This window comes from Numenius arquata, chromosome 9 (assembly GCF_964106895.1).
Source record: "Numenius arquata chromosome 9, bNumArq3.hap1.1, whole genome shotgun sequence".
Taxonomy (NCBI): Eukaryota; Metazoa; Chordata; class Aves; order Charadriiformes; family Scolopacidae; genus Numenius; species Numenius arquata.
The window spans coordinates 55,280,234-55,300,251 of NC_133584.1; the positions used below are offsets into that span (position 1 = coordinate 55,280,234).

General features: G+C 40.4%; 1 protein-coding gene across 1 annotated transcript in view; it reads right to left on the bottom strand.

The window, feature by feature from the left end:
* CD2AP (CD2 associated protein) overlaps positions 1–20,018 on the bottom strand; it is an 81,405-nt gene that overhangs the window by 23,626 nt on the left and 37,761 nt on the right. Inside the window, exons 3-7 of the mRNA XM_074153171.1 lie at positions 15,723–15,876; positions 11,905–12,005; positions 7,627–7,747; positions 3,888–4,072; positions 1,337–1,445 (exon numbers count right to left, since the gene is read on the bottom strand). Coding sequence (XP_074009272.1) covers positions 1,337–1,445; positions 3,888–4,072; positions 7,627–7,747; positions 11,905–12,005; positions 15,723–15,876 — 670 coding nt within the window. The remainder of the gene's footprint in view (positions 1–1,336; positions 1,446–3,887; positions 4,073–7,626; positions 7,748–11,904; positions 12,006–15,722; positions 15,877–20,018) is intronic.

Here is a 20,018-nt window from a genome sequence, read left to right on the forward strand (position 1 = left end):
GCAGACTTGGGTTAATTTTTATGCAACATTTCAGAACAAGCCAAATTTCCCAGTGCACAGGGCTTGCGCACTGTTGCTGGTTCTTACAGCAATAGCTCTGAAATGGTTCAAAAGCAAGATCCCAAGATTATCCTAATTTTGAAGTTTAGTAAAGATTTCAAAGATGCAAGCAAGCATCAGCTTCCATCAAATGCATTGTACACATTTGATATATTCTTTGCAATGGGAAAACTTAAGTATTAACTACCATCAAGCCACTAAACCAAACATTTCTTGACAGTATCAGCTCTTTGTAAACATGGTAATGCTATTTATAGCTATTCAATGCAATAAAGCCAAAAAACGGCTAAAATGGCATGGATGCCCTATATAATTCTATAGGTACAGATAAACCAGGGCTCTGACTAACAAACCTGACATTTCTATCGCCCTGTTGTGCCAGACTCCTGAATACAGACAAGAAGACAATTGTTTCTTGCAGTTTTCTTATTTCTGCAAATTATGTGCTCCATGTAAAACAGCCCACTTGCACCAAAATAAGGTATTTCCACATAAAACAAAAATAAACTTGAAATTACAATACAGAAATAGAAAAAACATCCGCTCTGGAACCAGGTGAAACGAGCTGTCTACACATCACATAACTGAAGTTAATTTTTCATATGGGGCTGGCAATCCCACAAGATGTGTTGGATTGGCTTAAAAATATCTCTCTAGATAAAACGAAGCAATTTGGTAGTTAAATGAAGTCATAAATTCTTAGAGATAAGAAAAATAAAAAAGAAGTTATTATAAACAGAACCAGAATGGAACTGGGTTATCTAAGGAAGAGACTTCAACAAAACATAAGCACCAGTTTGCTGATGCAAGAAGCTTAGCCTACAGTTATGAGAGCACACTGGGAACTCCACAGTAAATCCTGAGTCTAGAAAGTAACTTCTATAATCTAGGGACAGAAACTGAGTTAGGGGACTGTTCCACAGCAACAGATTTTCAACACCCCAGCTGAACACTAAAAGATAGGCAGAAAGTCAGTCAGTTTGAGCATGTTAACGTAGCAAATTAATTCAAGGGGTCTGCTGCAATTAAACTTCATAATCTAACCTTATTTTGGTCCAGGAGACAACCCTACAAATGGTTGGTATTCATTTTCCACAGTAACACACGCAAAATCTCCTTCAGACTCTTTTGCATTTGTGTAACTCCTCAAAGGTACAGAACATTACACAAAAACCCAGTATACACAAAAGTTTAAGATTTTAACACACAAAAAAAAATTGACAATAGATGGTAATAGACGTACCAAGTAATAGAAGTACGTTTCCATCAGCCTTACCTTTGGGTTTACTTTCAGCTTCTGATTTTGCTGCTTCTGATGAGTTTTCAGGTTTTGTTGTACTGGGAAAATGAATTAGCTTTGTTCCAGAGGGATGGTTAGGTGATGGCTATATGAACGAAAGAGAACTTTGTTAACAGAAATTCATTACAAGTTTTATTTTTTATTAGGCTACAGGACATACTCAGGTTTTCAGTAGTTGCGATGATGTGAATGACCACCTCCAAGAGGTTTCCCATTAAGTACTTAATTTACTGTAGTTACTTCATTACAGCCACTGCAATAAGAATTTTGTATACCGATTAACGACACAGCACAGGACGTTGCCAGATATACTTCTGCAATGGTATTCTAGCAGTCCCCAAGAGTTACTGTTCCATTACCCTGAAAATTGCCTCCTCCAGCGCAGAACAGAAGCAGTTATTTAACAGCTCTGCTGAAATTAACTCACTGACCACCTTTACTTTGCACTGGAATAAAGCAGGAATATTCAGTAGCTATACACAAACTCAGCTGAACAAACAATTTTTCAACTACTCAGACAAATGTAAGAGCACATGAAAGCCTGTCCCAGCTTCCCTTCACTCTGAATGATTCGTACAGAACAGAACCAGAACACATAAATGTCACTAGAGGCTTCCCCCAACACACAGAGGCATTGCAAACAGTAACTAGTTTCAGAGTTAACATCTAGCCAAAATAATTGTTCCAATATTAATTTTTTTTTTTTCCCCAGGAGACTAAGCTGCCAGAAATATTCAGACAGCTTCAGCTGCATCCACTTCCTCACAGCTCTATGAGCTATCAACACAGAATATAATCTTACCATCAGTGCTTACCTGAGCAGCCCTAATAGTGTTACTGATGGTAAAAATCCCATTGCCTTTAGTTACTCTGTTCATTTTCAGGCACAGTTAAACTTCACGGACCTTCTACTGTCAAAGGAACTGAATTTACTCTCCTTAAAACCAGACGATGCCTGTGGGCTGGTGTCTGGTACCTCTGACATACCGTAGAGGAAGCCACGGTCATTTGGGGACATTCTCAGAGTACATATGCAATTTAACTCGCTCCAGAATGCTATATGAAGGAAGCACTAAAATAACCCACCTATCACATTAAACAATTCCAACATGGAAACAGTTCTCTACATTTCCCTCTTCCAAAAGGGGATGCAATTAGAAATATGAGAGGAAGTTTAGGCAGGTGAGGTATAAATAGCCTGAGCCCAGGCAGGATGCTGGGACCAGCTCAAACCTATTTCACAATCTCTTGCTGAAGCATATATACTCTGGAGCACTTCAGACTCAAAAGTGCTCAGCCTTCCTGTGCTGAACAGTCTCCAAATTCCCCAAGCAGAAAAAAGCCTCTCTAGAGTTTCCTGACGACAGCTTTTTTTCTTTAGTGGCTGAAAGACTGAGAATACCCTTCTCAGCATCCCTCCATCTAATTTCAAAGCAAGTTGAGCACAAATCCACAGAAACCTTCTGTTTTCACAAGATCTTCATGAGAAGTATCTTCCCAGGCCTCTCCAGGCTGTTCTGTTAAGTCTGCCCGCCTTTGGGATGACTTCAGCAACAAGCATAAGCGGAATATTAAGTGCTAAACTCAACTGTTTATTTCACTGTCTTTAAGCTACACAAAATGGTTTTCTCACTTCATTTCACCTCTTGCTGAGAAACAGCCTACAACAACCTTCCAGACAAGCCAACTAACAAAACAGAGAGCCAAAATATTTTAGTGTTTATACACAATCAAATTACACATTTCAAAATGTCTGAGCAGACTTGACATTAATGGAACATATTTTGGATAGGCTCTTTATACTGCCAAGTTACAAGGTAGAAAGTAGGGAAACACACTTTTGAATGAATAATCTCATGACAAGAAAGCAAATTGAAAGTTATGTCCTGAAACCCCCATCTAACAGCATTCACATGAAGATGTAGTGGTCCAACTGACTCCTGCTGCAAGGGACTAAGCCTGAAGAGAATCAAGGAAAAATCAACGTGCCTTCATAGAATCATAGAATGGTTTGGGTTGGAAGGGACCTTAAAGATCATCTTGTCCAGCCCTCCTGCCATGGGCAGGGACACCTCCCACTAGACCAGGTTGCTCAAAGCCCCATCCAACCTGGCCTTCAACACCTCCAGGGATGGGGCATCCAGTTTCCATGGGCAACCTGTACCAGTGCCTCACCACCTTCATCATGAAGAATTTCTTCCTTATGTCCAATCTAAATTTACTCTCTTTCAGTTTAAAACCATGGTGCCTTGTCCTGTCACTACAGACCTCGGTATAAAGTTTCTCTCCATTTTTCTTATAAGCCCACTTTATATACACTGAAAGGACACAATAAAGTCTGCCCAGAGCCATGTCTTCTCCAAGAGCAACATATTCCCTCGGAGAGAACACGAGAACATTCCTCGAGCCTGACATTTTAAAATGGCCAGTGTATTCAATATCTGTAAGATATTATGTCTTCATATTCCACATCTTGCAAGTCATTGTTTCAGGAAACCCCAAAATAACAATATGAACTGCTACAAACCTTATCTTGCTTTTTATCTTCTGATTCAGTGCTGGATAATCTTGTCTTAAGTTTCACTGAGCCTTCTTTAAAGATATCTCCAAATCCAATACCTCGGACTTTCTTTGGCTGTGCTGGTCCAAATCCAGGTTCACCCCCATTTCCTGGAGAGACCACAGGTGAGGTAGGACCACTGAAAACAGACTCTGAAAGTTAAAAAAAAAAAAAAAAAAAACAGAAAGAAAAAGTTGTTTTAATAAAAAAAAAGTGGAAGTAACACAGTTGTGTGCATTGCTCTTGCTAAACAGCTTTTCTAGGGGCATTATCATAGCTGTAATACTTCACTTTTATTTTAGCTGTGTATTTAACAGAAGACCATTTGAAAGGACACCAGTATTGCATTGAATATGCTGGCAACTAAGTCATTAGGTCACTAATATTTCTTGCCATTTCAATTCTCACTCAGGCTCTACAGTCTGTTAATGTCAATGTTATGTTTTCCATTAGTTTTATGAAACATTGCTTACGCGGTCTCTGAAGATGTGCTTTTAGTCCAACATTTAAAAGCTTGTCATTTGCACAGCTATAGCTGCTGAAAGTAATAATCAATAAAGGTCCATAATGAGTCCTACCATTACCACAGGAAAAAAAAAAGAAAACTGTGTTTCAGTAGTAGAGTGATATCTCTCAAGACAACAAAGTGAAATTTTCTTAATGCTCAAAAGGCACTATCAAAAATACCCAAAAAGAGGTTTTTGCAAATTTCTTTAAATAGCTTTTTAACCTGATAACACTTAAAACCTTTTTTAAAAGAGTTAAACGTTCAAATCATATGGGGTTGTTTAAGAATAAATCATTGATTCTTTTAATCTTTCTGTTTTAAGTGACAACATTTATCCAACCCCAATAAATGTAGTACAGATAATAACTTAGTTTAGGTGTTATCTGTTAAAACCTACAAACTAGTATTCATGGGCAAACTATTTCCATGTGCAGAATTCCAAGAGACAGTAAGGTAAAAATAGACAGCTTTTATAAACTAGATTCAGAAAAGCCTCCACATCTTTTAGGCTTTTAGTTAAGTTCTTCCCAGTGTATGCATGCCTGGGAATTTATTGCAATAAAGATTAAAACCTTTTCCCTTAACCATAAATTTCAGGGGTTTTGGTAATACTGTGAAGTTACATAGTCTCTTGACTTCAGTTTTTCACCCTTCCTCAACTAACTTAGTCTTCGCTTAGTTATTAAAGGATAGCTAGAAATTTCATTCATGAAATTCATTCACGAGAAAAGCCCAGGTTGCATGTTTGAAAGGCGGCAGCTCTCAGCGAATGGGGTATTTACTGGTGTTTCCAGGAGTGAGGAAAGAATGAGCAGATACTCAAGATCGTGACCATGAAAGTACCGAACATTAAATATAACCAACCCCTGGGGGTGCGAGGGTCTAAAAATCCTAACTTGTTAGTTACTGATGGAAAATACAATTACTTCAAATTACTGTTCAGTCCCACTGATCTCAGTATTCAGGAATTAAGCCCAACACATACTCATTTGTAAATTTATCTCACCAGACCCCACTAAATTCAGGGAACTTGACCTCCAAGGAGACAGCCATTGAGCTATTTGGGACCAATCAAGTCAAACAACTCTTGCTTTATGCTACTGCAATTATTTCCACAGTTAAAAAAAAAAAAATCCAAGCCAGACATTTCTTTTGTATCTCTGGGCAAACCCTTATTAGAAACAATCAATACTGAACATCTTGTAAATGAGGGTACACATTACTACAAGGGAAAAAAAAATAATCACTTTTTCCCTGGAACATTACACAGCTGCCTTTAAGCACCAATTAACTCGCATTAAAATGTTGTTCCCAAAGAACGCTCCCATTCCAGCAGTACCACATCACAAATCCCCAGCCTTCAAACAGGTCTTTATATACAGAATGCCTCTGAAGTGCAGTTTTAAGGGTACAGAGTAATGGCCTGTAAAGCATGCACCTGCCTGGGACCCCTCAGCACCCAACTACTGTTCAGCGACAGACCATCTGCTTCTGCCTGAGCTACACAGTCACAGCCACAAAGGAATGGCTAAATGTAAACATTTAATAAAAACATTTTATTGTTAGATTAAACCATAACACAGAATGAGAGCCCTTTAGACTCAGAGTCATTTAGGCTGGAAAAAACCTTTCAGATCATTGAGTCCAACTGTTAACCTAGCATTGCCAAGTCCACCACTAAACCATGTCCCTCAGCACCACGTCTACATGTCTTTTAAATGCCTCCAGGGATGGTGACTTAATCACTTCCTTGGGCAGCCTGTCTGCACCTTCATCCTGGTTGGGCGGTCTATAACAGACCCCCATCGTGATATCTGTCTTGTTGGCCTTCCCCCCAGTTCTTACGCATAAACACTCAAGCCTATCATTAAGCTCTAGACAATCAAAACGCTCCCTAACGTACAGGGCTACCCCACCACCTCTCCTTCCTGGCCTAGCCCTTCTGAAGAATTTATAGCCATCCATTGCAGCACTCCAGTTGTGTGAGCCATCCCGCCATGTTTCTGTGATGGTGACTACATCATTTTCCTGCTGCACAATGGCTTACAGCTCCCCCTGTTTGTTGCCCTTGCTTGCATGCATTAGCGTAGATGCACTTCAGTTGGGCTATTGATCCTGCCACCTTTTTGTGGGGAGGAGCCCTAATTCCTACGTGACTATTCTCAGGAGCTCCCATGCTTTCTAACACATCAATAACCCTTGCATCTTTGCTGCCGCATGGATCTCCATCACCTACCTCCACTGAGATGCCAGACCGAAGAACCTCAGTAGCACACCATCCCTCAAACACTGGCGTGCTGCCCCCAGGCTTATCTCTAGTGACCCTGGTTTTATCCCTTTCCCCCTTCAAATCTAGTTTAAAGCTCTTTCAATGAGCCCTGCTAACTCCTGTGCAAAGATTTAGCCACAATGGAATGGCTAAATATAAATACTGCCTTAAAAACATTTCATCATTAGGTTAAAACATAATAAAAAAACAGGGCCTCCTTCCCGGGATTCATTTTAAGTGGAGGCTCTCTATACTGCTTTGATTTAATTCAAGTTTTAACTCTCAACTGATATGGTTAAACACTTAAGTTTTCCATGTTAGAGAACTCATATCTGTGAGAATAAGACTGAAAAAAGCTATTAAACGGAAGAACAATTTTATATCCAGTACTAAAAAAAGCTGGAACATAGGAGGTTCCACTCAAATATGAGAAGAAACTTCTTTACGGTGAGGGTGACAGAGCCCTGGAACAGGCTGCCCAGGGAGGTTGTGGAGTCCCCTTCTTTGGAGATTTTCAAGACCTGCCTGGATGCAGTCCTGAGTAACATGCTCTGACATGCTCTGGGCAATCCTGCTTCGGCAGGGGAGTTGGACTAGATGATCTTTATGGTCCCTTCCAACTCTAAAAATTCAGTGAAATTCAGTGAAAAGCAGCTCAACCCTGAATATGACAACATTTTCAGTGATAAAATGCAGAATACACATTTGCAAGATCAAGACGCTGACTGCAATTTTATTAGAACTGTATTGGGAGCAAGACAGGATCTTCCTACTCAGCATCAATACTTTCTAGAATTAAAGTAAATACTTACTGTTCTTAGGAAGCTTGACTTCTTTACAACTTTTGTTGTACTATACCGATAATACTCCAAATTATACTTGAGATCTAAAATGACTTTGCCAAAGGATTACAACAAACAGAATACCACCTGTGTCATCCAGAGTGTCCTGTGTTTCTCCATCATCCGTCAATTCCAATTCTTTCACAAAGTTTGAAGGAAACAACCCTGCCTTGCCATTTAGTGTTCCACTCCACCAGCCTTCTTCTACCTGTATAGAAATATTTCACACATTACCAATAAAGCAAAAGGAAATTCCTATCAATTCCATCCATACTTCACTTATAAAACTCTACAAACAACTTTGGAAAAGTTCAAATGATTATGATTTCTCTTTAAAGAAACCCACCAAAGCTGTAGAAACAGCAGGCAAAAAGAAGAGTAATAAAGTAATTTACTGTCACGTCTATCACTACAGCAATAAACCTAAAACACAAAACTAGCCCTATGCCAATTAAACCAGAAGAGCAGCAAGACATTCATCAACTTTCTCACAGTAAGACAGAATAACAGGCATTACACATCTAACAGAAGAAGAAAATATTAAACTTTTTATGAAATAAAGATGCAACTTTTAGCCTGGCTTTCTAAGGAAACTTTTATGTAATCCTGCTGTCCATCTGTCTTTTCCTCTCTTACCTAGTTGCCACCAGTCCTATTCCCGCTGGCATCGTATCATTGAGCAGCTTTAACCAATTTTGGTCAAAAGACCCATGTCTCAAAGATGATGCTGGGTAGAACAGAGAAGAGTCCTTAAGGACATCCCAGAGTAATGGAAAACTAAGTTATCCCTTCCTTCTAACAGGAGGTGACTGGCTGAAGAGCAGACACCCGACTCTAGATGTACAGATACTTTCCCATCCCAGTTGGCCAGTCAAAGGCGGCAGCTGAGACACACGAGGATTTTGTGGTGGCACAGCAGTCCTAAGGATAGAAGTTCGTCAGATGCCAAGTTTTGTTGGCTTTATTATTCATAAAATAACTCATTTTTGCACTGGAAATAAACCTGTTCAGGAATTAGGGAACATAATGACTCCAAAGCTCAGTTATGTGTTTGGATTCCTGGTGTGTCATTTACACTGCAATACTCCAAAATTTAATGGAATGTTTATCAGTTCCACCTCACCACCCAGATGAGAAAAAACAAAAGCGGGGCATGCATAGGTTACAGTGTGAAACAGTGCCAGAAGACTGAGTAAAAATTGTGCTCTTCATATTTATGAAGAGTTTGCAAAATGTCTTAAATTAATTGAATGCGTTTTCCTAATAAGCACTATTTAAAATTAAAATTAAGATACATTTTCAAAATATTTCATTTCAATTGCTTTGTTTTGGGACTGGAAAGCTGTTTTTAGATAAGAAAAAAGCAACTGGGAAAAAAAAAAAGGCAGTTGTTTACATCGTCTTTTTTTAGCCTTGTTTTGTAGGTCACCGTCTGACACACAGGCACAGTTTTTAAACAGTAGCCTACCTCCAGGCAAGCAGAACGCATGCAAAGCCTGGCAGCTACAGAGACAGACAGGCAATGAAAGAGCTTTGTTATTTTTAAAGACATCCCGGTGCTCAAATATAGCTTTGCTGTGGATGGTTCAAATTCATAGTTTGGTCCTCTGAAAGAAATTTTAAGCGTGGACTACTGACAAGTGCTGAGCAGGCTCTGATGCCTTGTGCTTTACAAAATACGTTACAGAAAACCAAAATTCAAATGCCTTGACTAACCCATACTACACCCAAGAGCCACGAGAAAGGGACTTTTAATGCTTACGGTACAGAAAGCGACTCGAGCATCCATTTATTCTCCTGCCAAGAAATAAGGTCAGCAAAGCGCTTAACAGACGTGGAAGGCAAAGCTACGCCAGTTCAGAGACAGGCAGGAATAAAACAAAAGTTCCTTGAGCATACTTGCTTCAGCCTCCCCACCACGCTGTCTTTAAAAGCACCTGACTGTATAAAACCTATGTGACCAGAAAAGGTATCTTTACTTGACATTTAAAAAGAGGTAAAAGTTCTACATGCCCCGGTGGAGAGCATTTGTGCATCTCTGGACACTAGCAACACAGATGACAGTTTCACAACACTTTATTTTCCATTTTGAAATCTTACCACATTATACATTTCCACAAGAGGGAGTTACAGCTCCGGTAACAGTACTATATATATATTTATTTTTTTTTTTTGGAGTGTGAATTCCATCAACTTATTTCTATAAGATGAGGAAAACTCAGACTCTTCTAAACAAAGGGGAGGGGAAGGCTGAAACAAGCCGTTTTGCCAGTCTGTTTTTTTTTTTTTTTTTATTAAAAAGTCCCCTAATGGAGTCATAGGAATTTTGATTATGCTTGATAACACAGCATGCAAATACTATAAATATAAAACTACAGAAATAAATCTGCTATTTAGTGTTGCATCTGACATAAGAGGGGGGGAAGATATGAAGAAGCACTAAAAGTTTTACAGCAATGATATAGTTATAATCACTTTGTGATTTTGTGTGGGCACTTTGTGCATTTATTTTGCGTGCAAAATCCACATATTCAGTAAATAAAACCCCCTGGGGATTCAGCCAGCACACAGCACAAGGTCCTCCCTGCAAGGCACTTCTGATCCCTGTAGCCTGCTCTCTTGAATATTAGCCATTTAAGTTCTGAATCCATCGGCCTCCAGCTTTGATTTCACCATCAGTAGCATCAGTTATAACTACTCAATTTATGAAAACAATTGCAAGGGATAAATACTGAATTATTCTCAGGTAACTGGTAGAACTGATCCCCTTGCGGAGCTAATTTTACTTTATTTTCCCCATAAAAAAAGGGACCAAATGATCTTCCATTGAAGCGACAGTTGTAAGTTATCTGCATATATATAAATAGCACCTTTTTATATATAAACGGAAGCGAAGTTAGTCTCACAGTAGTGAAGACAACTTACCTAAGAGAAGTTATCCCAGCTTATTGCACAACCAGTGGATGGTATTTTGTACCATTCTTCGCATTTTTGGTCCATCAGCAGAGTTTTGTGAAGTAGACTTACCCTACACTTTTCAAGCCTATTCTGGACCATCATGAAACCAGTGTGCAAACAGCTCTGTGGTAGTAGTTAGCCGCAATATTTTTCTACCTGTTAGCCTTTGTTACCAGTTTTTCTCAGAAGTAGCTAAGGCTGGGTACTACAAATATGTATTTTTAAAATCATTAGGAAAGGAAGAAATGTGAGGACTGACCAAAAAAGTTAGAAGAATAAAATAAAATCCATGTTTCCTTAAGAAACCAGATGAGGAAGTGCTTTGATTTTTTTATTCTGTTTGGCTACTTGGTCATCTCTGATACATCACACTGAACACCCCTCCCAGAATAATTCCAGATATTGACACATGTGACCCAAATCGGCAGCTTCCACAAGAGGTTACTGCAGGTGCTCTCTCTTGTAAACACTTACGTTGGACCATGCAAAGTCATGATTGCTATGTACAGACACCATCCACAGATTAAGCTGGTGAGGTTATGCAGGAGCACTCCTTCACGAAACACCCACACGCAACGGTATTTATGAAACTGGGATTTTAGTGAGCAGGTTTTACAAGTCACTTGCTCTGTTTATTCAAAGAGAATTTCTAGAAGTCATTAGTGCCATGTATCTAAAAGGGTAACTTTTTCCTTGCTAGGAGAATGGAAAAGTCCTTCCTGGCAACCGTCAGGATCCTGGGGAGTTAGCACTCTCTTCAAAAGAGGTCATGTGTATGAAAAAACAATCTCATAAAGCTACTAGAAAGCACCAGACATATTTGGTCTTCTCCTTCCTCAGACCCTCAGGGAGCCAGGAAGAAGAAATGGCACCAGTGAAGGTCAGAGCATGTTCTGCAGAAGTTTTCCGCCTAGTTCTGAAAAGGTTCCTTCCATTTTCGCTCTATTTTTGTGGAAATGGCTTGAAGTATATTGTACTACAGGTAGAGATTTCTGTGCTGAATACTGTTACTATTAGTTCAAAGCTACACGGAGCTTGCAAGAAAGCATGAAACTTGAAAACCAGGCCAAATAACATTTTTCACCTAAACCAAGATAGAGTATGTCAACTTCAAGGCAACTGGTCACAGAGTTTTAGCATAAACATCCTAAAAACAAGAATCACAGAGCCAAACATCTCTAACAGATCACAATTTATTGCTGTGATGATCAAATGCTTCCCCCAAACATCTAGCGTGCATTGATTTAGGATTAGATCCTGAAAACTCCTAAACTATGAGCTTTAGCTTCAGAAACTCTACTTCCCATGCTATTTTTCCAAACATCCTTGTAATTCAGGTAATCGGCCATAAAAACAATTTGACTTTTGGCCACATAAAGAGATAACTAGCTCTGTAAAACAGCTTACCTCTTCAGCGATGTCGATCACATCCCCCAGCTTGAGTTCCAGCTCATCCTCGTTCTGTGGGATGTACTCGAAGAGCACTTTGCACTGCCGCTTCTTGGACTCTGAGTCAAGAGAAATGGCAAAAGTAAGAACGCGTGCAAAGAAAAACTAGTTTTTCCCTGCACTTGACTCCTGAGGATCAAATCTGACCAGAACATCCATCAACCATCCCAAAGCTACGTAGCTTTTGCTGCTGGTTTTCCAGTTTGCTTGTGTCACTTTAGGCTGGCACCTGTATCTTAGGCAGAACTTGAAAACCATTGAGCTCTACAGACTGCCGATTACAAACAAATAAACACTACACTGCCAATTAGCAATGTGTTGACACAAAAAAAGTCAGATAAATCCCCACTATAAAGATTTTTCAAGCTATTTCCTGACCAAAATCTGCAAAAATGACAACCGCTGCCAGTTGCGGTGTTAGCACTTGCTTGGAAGAAAATGCGCAGGTTGGAGCCTCCAGCCTTTAAGCAATCCTGAAAGAAAAAACAAATGTTTTGTTCTGCACAACACTAAAGTGCAAATAGCTTTTCTGCCCTCTAACAAAGACCTTGCTTACTACAGGTCTGAGGTAATGCTAACATTTGCTCGTCTCGTATTTCAAAATCCTAACTCGTTTTTATCTGCAAATGCAAAAAACCTGCCTTTTCTCAGGGCCAGTATGGAGTCGAGAAATTCAACCTAAGCTTCAATTAGCAGCATTTGACAAAGGCAAAATTAAAACACAGTGCCGTCTTTAGATGTTCGCCATGTATCATTAAAGCTTTGCAGGTATTAAAAAGACAAAATGACATCCCCAGAGGGGAAACCATTGAAGTGGCTTCCAACAACCCCTCCAGACAGAACGGTGTGAAGCTACAATTGCCCAATTACCCTGCACATACCCCGGAGTGATGCTGCTGATGAACCTGGAAAGTTTAGGTATTTCTCCTTCAAACAGGAGCCCCTTCCTTCCAACCTTTTCCACAACACAGCAGCCAGCACGCTTTTGAAGGCAATCGTCATCCTGAGCTATGACCCACACGTGCTCCCTATCCTCCTCAAAAACAATCTGCCACAGTTTAAGTGAAAATATGAATCAAAAGCTTGACGTGGTAAAGCTTAAGCTTGGAGGAGCTGTATAAATTTCCATACTCTCTTACACTTTGCACCCCTTCCACTCTCAGGCTTCAGCACTTAAGATTAGCTGGATAAAAACAGTTCAAAACACAGATAACTGCCTCCAAGATTGATCCTTCTCTTACTACAGCAGCGTTGAAAGTCCAAAGTCAGACATTTAGCAGACCAACACACCCAGCGTCCCCAGTACAAAACACGCCAGGCAGCTCAGTAATATTCAGCAACTAAAAATTGCTGAGAGAGGGCTCACCAAATCAAGAATTTTCTACATGCTGGCATATGGTCTGTGCTCTGAAGAGTTTAAAAGGGGCAGGAAACAAATAAACCAGAACTGTGAAGCTCTATGGGTTATTTCTAATAACATGTAATTGCCCACATAACGCAGCCTTCTTTTAACTCCACTGAAACTCATACCCCAGCCAAGAGGAATTGCCAGGTTAACAGTAATTGCCAGAAACGCTCCACTGGCCTTTACTACCTCCTACAGCGCTTTCAGGGCTCCTCCTTTGTATGAGATTAACTGATACTAAAAAAAAAAAAAAAGGCAAATTAAAAAGTCAAGGCCATTTAACAGAAAACCTATTTCAGCATTCCTTTTCATATTGTAGTTCTATGCAAATGGCGGGAGGGGAAACAAACCCACAGATGCATTTCACACCCAGAACTCCCTCTCACCTGCAGTCTGTTTTCAGTGATACCCAGTTTAGGAAGTGCTGCCTTCCAGTTGTGAAAATCCCTGGATTAACCTATGAAGCTAAAACACCACTCCAGCTTCAGCTGGTGCAGCAGCCCTGCTGCTGGGCTGGCAGCCCCCAGGCAATTCTGTCCGTTTCCAAAACAACTACAGCTGGCTTCAGGTTTTATTTGTTTTGTACAGCATAAACCAAATTTAGCCCTTTGTTGCCATAATTTAGCACACCTCCTGTATTTTCCTTTCCCTGAATAAAGGCAGCCAGCTATCTGATAGCTGCCTGCAGCTTACTACCATCCTGATATAAAATACCTGAATTCAGTGAGAGTTACACAGGAGAACCACACAAGGGACTTCCCCAGCAGACACAACCTACCTTATCGCACCTTGGAGACGTGCTAATAAAGCAGCTTAACTTTGTTTTTAACATCATAAACCCCATTTTACCAGGTTGGGAACCAGAAACGGGAAGACAACTGAGCACTGGAAAGCTTTTGAAGGGAGTGAGCGATTGCCCAGGCACACAGCAAACAGGATCTGCAGGAGCTGTTTAAACAGTCTTCCAGGAAAGAGGGAACAGCAAGTAAAATGGAAATTCCAGAGGTTGTCATTGTGCCAAGTAAACAGTTGTGTGCTTGAAGGAAGGTGTTTGAACACCACTTTCTTCCAGGAGAAGGAGACTAGCCAGGGCACTGCAGGGCTTGAGACCCAGTTGTACCTACTATCTGGCCACAGCCACCAGCACAAGGAGGAGACATGCTGAGTATGGGATCGTTCCAGGGTTAGAGAGAGCAGAATGAGTTGCCAACACCTGAAATGGCATCAGATCATGTTCCTAGAATATATCAAATTGGAAGGACCCCTAAGGATCATGTTGATTCTCTTTCAGAGCCTGGTTGCATTAATCTAGGAATTTTCCAGCTAGATTTTCAAAAGCCTGCTGATTCAAACATCTAACAAGCACACATGTGCTGTTGCCAGTACACATATAAAGATCAGATCATATAAAAATTAATTTTAAAGGTAACATCCTTAGTTGCCTAGAAGGTTTCAACAAACTTTTAAGTCTGGTGGTCCCATTTCAAGGCTTTAAAAGAGAACTAGTGGATCTTCTCCTTTTATGGGCAAAAACTCTAAGCATAAACACAGCAGAAACAGTAAGTTCTGAATTCTTTCTTTTTTTTTTTTAAAAAAAAAAAAGCAAGATTAAATCATAAATGGCTGCAATCCCTTGTAAGACAGAGGAAGCCAGAGTAGTTTAGAGCAACGTCTCTTATAAGAGACTGAGGTGTCCAAATACAAACCACAAGTCAATTTTCTGGATGCAGGGAACACTAAGTTTTCTGCTCTAGGTTTTAGTTACCTTGGATTAAATACTGGCATTAAAACATAGAAACCAGAGGTACAGTGGTGCCAGGTCTGCACTCATGGCCATCCTGGGGGCTGCAGTTACAATCAACGGAAGACCGTTTCCTTTTCTTAGACACCATCAATTCCACCTTATTTCACACTAGAAGCAAGTCTACTAAACAAGAAGAACCTGAACTAGAGAGTATTTCCTTATCACAGAGCCTTGAATTTGTAGCAAAACTTCTATGTTTAGAAGAAATGACCACAAGATTTTTTTTTTTATTATTATTATTATGAACAGGCCTGCAGTTCTCATACAGGGACCTGACAGTACAAGTGGAGCTCACATGAAGTTACAGAGCAACTCTCTAGAGCCTGGAAAAAGTCTAAATTCTGTTCTCAGGAAAATTCATCCCTATTGCTGCTGTTAAGAACTACACATAAGCTTTCCGCCCATGTATCCAGCAGCAGAATTTGGCTTAGAATCAAAGTTTTTCCTCCTATGTCTCTTGCTTTCCACAGAACCTTAAAACTAAGTCAGCCATTAAATAATTCATGCTTATTTAAAAAATGCACGTCAGCAGCTTATGCAATTTAAGGAAAGGGAAACGCTACATACTCTTCTTGAAGGTTTTGGATGGGGGATGAGGCTGAAATCCTCCTGCTGGAAGCCCATAGCTGCTGATACGCTGCACAAGGCTGGCTACGTTGCCAGATTTCTCCCTCCTGAGTGGCACGGCATCATCCTTGGGCTCTACATCCTTCTTAACTTCCTGAAACAAGAGATTTAAAAGACTGAGAGGCCATTTGAATTACCCAAGAGGTCAGTGTTTTTAGACAGGCGCTCCACAGATTTCAGGTACTTACCATTTGGTGTGTAATCATGTATTATACTCAAAAATCATGGCATCCTGCACCTAAACATACTAAAGGCCTTAATAAACTTAACCCTTCCATACAGCCACATTAGTAAACAGGTACGCTGATGTGCTGAGAATTCAGAGACAGGTAGTATTTTAGCCATCTACTCTAACCTCTAGAAAAGCAGCTTTTAGCCCAGAAGTCCCATATCACAACTCTTAAGTCACAGCTCATATTTGAAAACATTTTAAAAAATACAAATATTACTTCGATGACAGACCCAAAGGATAGGGCGCTAAATAAAATATTTTAGTATATAAAACTATATTAGGTCATTGTCTCTACCTCAGAAAGCTCAAAGGTTGTTTACAGGTAAGATGCAATCATACTGCTGAAAGATACAAGTGGAGAAGAAAGTGAGATAAAAAAAATAAAGTGGAAGGAAGTGAGGGGAAAAGTGTAGGAGGGAAGTGACAGAGACATTATTTTTCTGATAACTGTCTCCCACCTTCCTCTTGCTAAAGTAAGATGTTAGCACTGGAATTGAACATGCCAATCAAGGGAAAGAAGCCTATAAACAAGAAAGCATCAGTTCTTCACAGAAGAGGCCACGTACTCAGCAGTTACTCTACAAGCATCAGCTCATTAAATGAGATTCCCCCAGAGAACAAAATACTCTGAAAGAAGGAAATCATCACTTTGCACAAGAAGAAACCCATTAAGTCAGATCAATGGCCCATCTAGTGCAGAACACAGTAGCAATCCCAGATGCTCTTTAGAGCTCCAGCCTGCTACCCAGATCCTCCCCCCATTCCCAGAGCACCCATAAGGATTTCATTAGGGAGATACATCCCCTCCCCTCACCCTTTCATGTCTGCAGATGAAGCTGTCTAATCTCTTTCTGCACCCACGGTCCTGCCCGCCTCCACAGCTTCCCTTTCCACACCAGACATTCGCTCGCTACATAAAAAAAGCTCCTCTCTCTTATCTACTTTAAGCTGACTCCTTACTTGTCCCAGTGCGTGCTCCCCACCAATGCATTTAGTTTATCACTACCTCCACGGCTGTGTAAACCTTCATCATATACCCCCTTGGCTTCATCCTCTCAAATGAAGAGTTCCAGCCTTGCCAGCCCTCATCTCAAGCTGCTCCATCCCCTTAACCATCTCACTGCCTGTCCCCATCCTGGTCTCAATAGATCTGATGACACTTGGCACCTTACCAGTGTTTTGGGCTGTCACTGCACCTGGAGGTGATGATTTCGGGGAGCTGAAAGCCAGATATCCACGAGCTGATACTCAGCTCTCAACTGGAAGTTCCATGTAGTCAAAGTACAGATTACCTATTCTTACACACATTACTTGGCATTTACTGGCACTCTTTTTGCCTGCCCAGCTTCTTGCCAACAGCATGGCATTGAACCCCATAAGAGTTTAACAGCACTCACAAAGTGGGAGTGTTCACTGTTAAATCCCCTCTCCAGATGACCAGAGATGCTGCACAAAGCTGGTTCCACAACCAGCTCCTGGGGGATACCATCACCAACTTATCAATGACTTGTCAGGATGGAGGAGAAGTCCTTCGCTCTTTATTCTTTAAGCAACTTCCAATCCATAAAAAAATTTTTCCTTCTGTCTCAGAACAACCTCATTCCTTCAATAACTTGATCAAAATAACTTGATCAATAACTTGTCCTTGACAGGACAAGGGGTAATGGTTTTAAACTGAAAGAGGGGAGATATAGATTAGATATTAGGAAGAAATTCTTTACTGTGAGGGTGGTGAGACACTGGAACAGGTTGCCCAGCGAAGCTGTGGATGCCCCATCCCTGGAGGTGTTTAAGGCCAGGCTGGATGGGGCTTTGAGTAACCTGCTCTAGTGGGAGGTGTCCCTGCCCATGGCAGGGGGGTTGGAACTTGATGATCTCTAAGGTCCCTTCCAACTCTAACCATTCTGTGATTCTGTGAAAAACTGTCAAAAGACTTTCTGAAAACCTAGGTGTTACATCCACTGAATCTCATACACTCATGTGCTTAGCAAGACCCTCAAAGCTCATCAGCTTTCCCTCCACAGCAGCATTGCAATGACTTGAGGAAAGCAAACACCCATGACTACTTTGCAGCTTTTTCATGATCCACTTCAGAACAATTCTTGCATTTATCACCAGTAGCCACTGGTTAACAACTCCACTAGTTGTTTCAGCTACAGCTGCAATGAAATATTTAATAATATTTGAAAACAATATTGGATATATATATACACATACACACACACTCTTATTAATGTCATGTGAACTAAACATAAGCTTTAATACAACAAAACCCATTCATTGAATGAAATGCCAAAAATAGAGAAGGGTATTCAAAGGGACCTGTCTGGTGCTTTCTGGAACATTAAACCCCAGACTACTTGCTGTGGCTCTCCAGCTGAAAAACCCAGCAGGTCTGGAAAGCTACCGATGCTTCCAAACAAACTACAAACCTCAAGTCAAACAGTCCAAAACACCTTCTGATTTCCCAAAAGAGCAGGGCAAGTCGACTAAGCAAAACTACAGGCAGCACAATTTTTCCTCCCACTCCTCCACATTACGTAAAGAGCCTTTTCAGAAAACAGGCGAGTAGTTCCTGCTGTTACTCTCATTCATCCACAGGGACTTCCCCCTGGAGATCATAGCTCTGCTGAGATCCCATCTCCCAAGAAAAAAAAAAAAAAAGCTCCAAAATACCACAGCATCATGTCTACCTCTCATTTGAGGAGAAATTTCACATTTCAAAGACTTTGTCGGTCTCTGTCTTACAGCTGTTTTTTGGCCAGTTACTTGCAAGTCTGATAAACCAGAAGGAACTGAATTTGGCTACAGCTGAAAAGTTTGCCGCATGTAAAACACCTTTTCTAGGTGTCCTACTAACAAGGCCATTCTGCTCAGGTGAAAAACATATTAGCACATGAAGATTTGCCTAGATTTGCCCCCAGGTTTTTAAAGTTATAATCTTTTGCTATGCAATTTATACAGCCTCCAAAAGCTTCCAGCTGCTTCAGGAACTAAAGCCTCCCCAGTTAACCAGTTTCCCCAATCGTAACACTTCCCAATAAGGAATCAGCTCCAGGCTCCTTTCCGACACTTCGCACAAGACTTCAGATGTGGCTGCTGCAATAATTTTGTGAAAAGGAGAGATCTCAATTAGGAAGACATACACAGGCAGCCTGGTCAAAAACATGATCTACTTCTAATAAATTTTAAAAAAGGAAAAAAAAAAAGAACAAGAAAACCCCAAAATCCACTTCCAAATGCTAGAACAGGCTATAAGGTAAGCATCACCTTTACATTTGTAGTAAACAGACAATATATTTTTTGAAGTCCAGCAGTAGTATCAAAGGCAGGAAAGTAACTGATAGCTTACAAACAACAGGAAATGATTTTGAGACTACAATGAAAGACCACAGACCCCAAAACACAAGGATGAATGCTTGAGCGACTTTCTTACCTGGCTTGAGTCAGTAATTGAAGTGGTGACAAGTAGGAAATACTCAAAGTCTAACACAAGACTAGCAATGGCAAATATAACAGAAAATATAGTGGAGTTAGAGTAAAAGATAAGAGATCTAAAATAATTCTATGAGCATCAGTTACACAAAGAAAATCTGGCAGATTCAAAGGCTGAAGATTTATTAATGAAGATGTTCATTAGCAGAAACCAGAAAGAATGATTGGACACTGGGAAAGACTGGTACCACCAGACGTTCCCAATACAGCTAAGGTATGAAAGTTGAATACTTCAGTAGACAGGTAAAAGAAGCCTTCCTAATCCAAGACATATAAAAGGCAAGAGGATGCAAGGAAAAGATCAAGATGACTATGAGACAGAAACAGAAAAGATTTGCAACAAACAGACATGGGTAAGGACTGATACCAGCCACGCCTGAATCGGAGTGTTCTTGTTAAAGAAAAACAGCATTAATTATCCTTCCTCAGGGCATTAAAAACCACAATAAAATCAAATCAAGTTAAAGCTAATTCAGGAATCCCTGGTCTCCACACCTGCATGCGGTCCA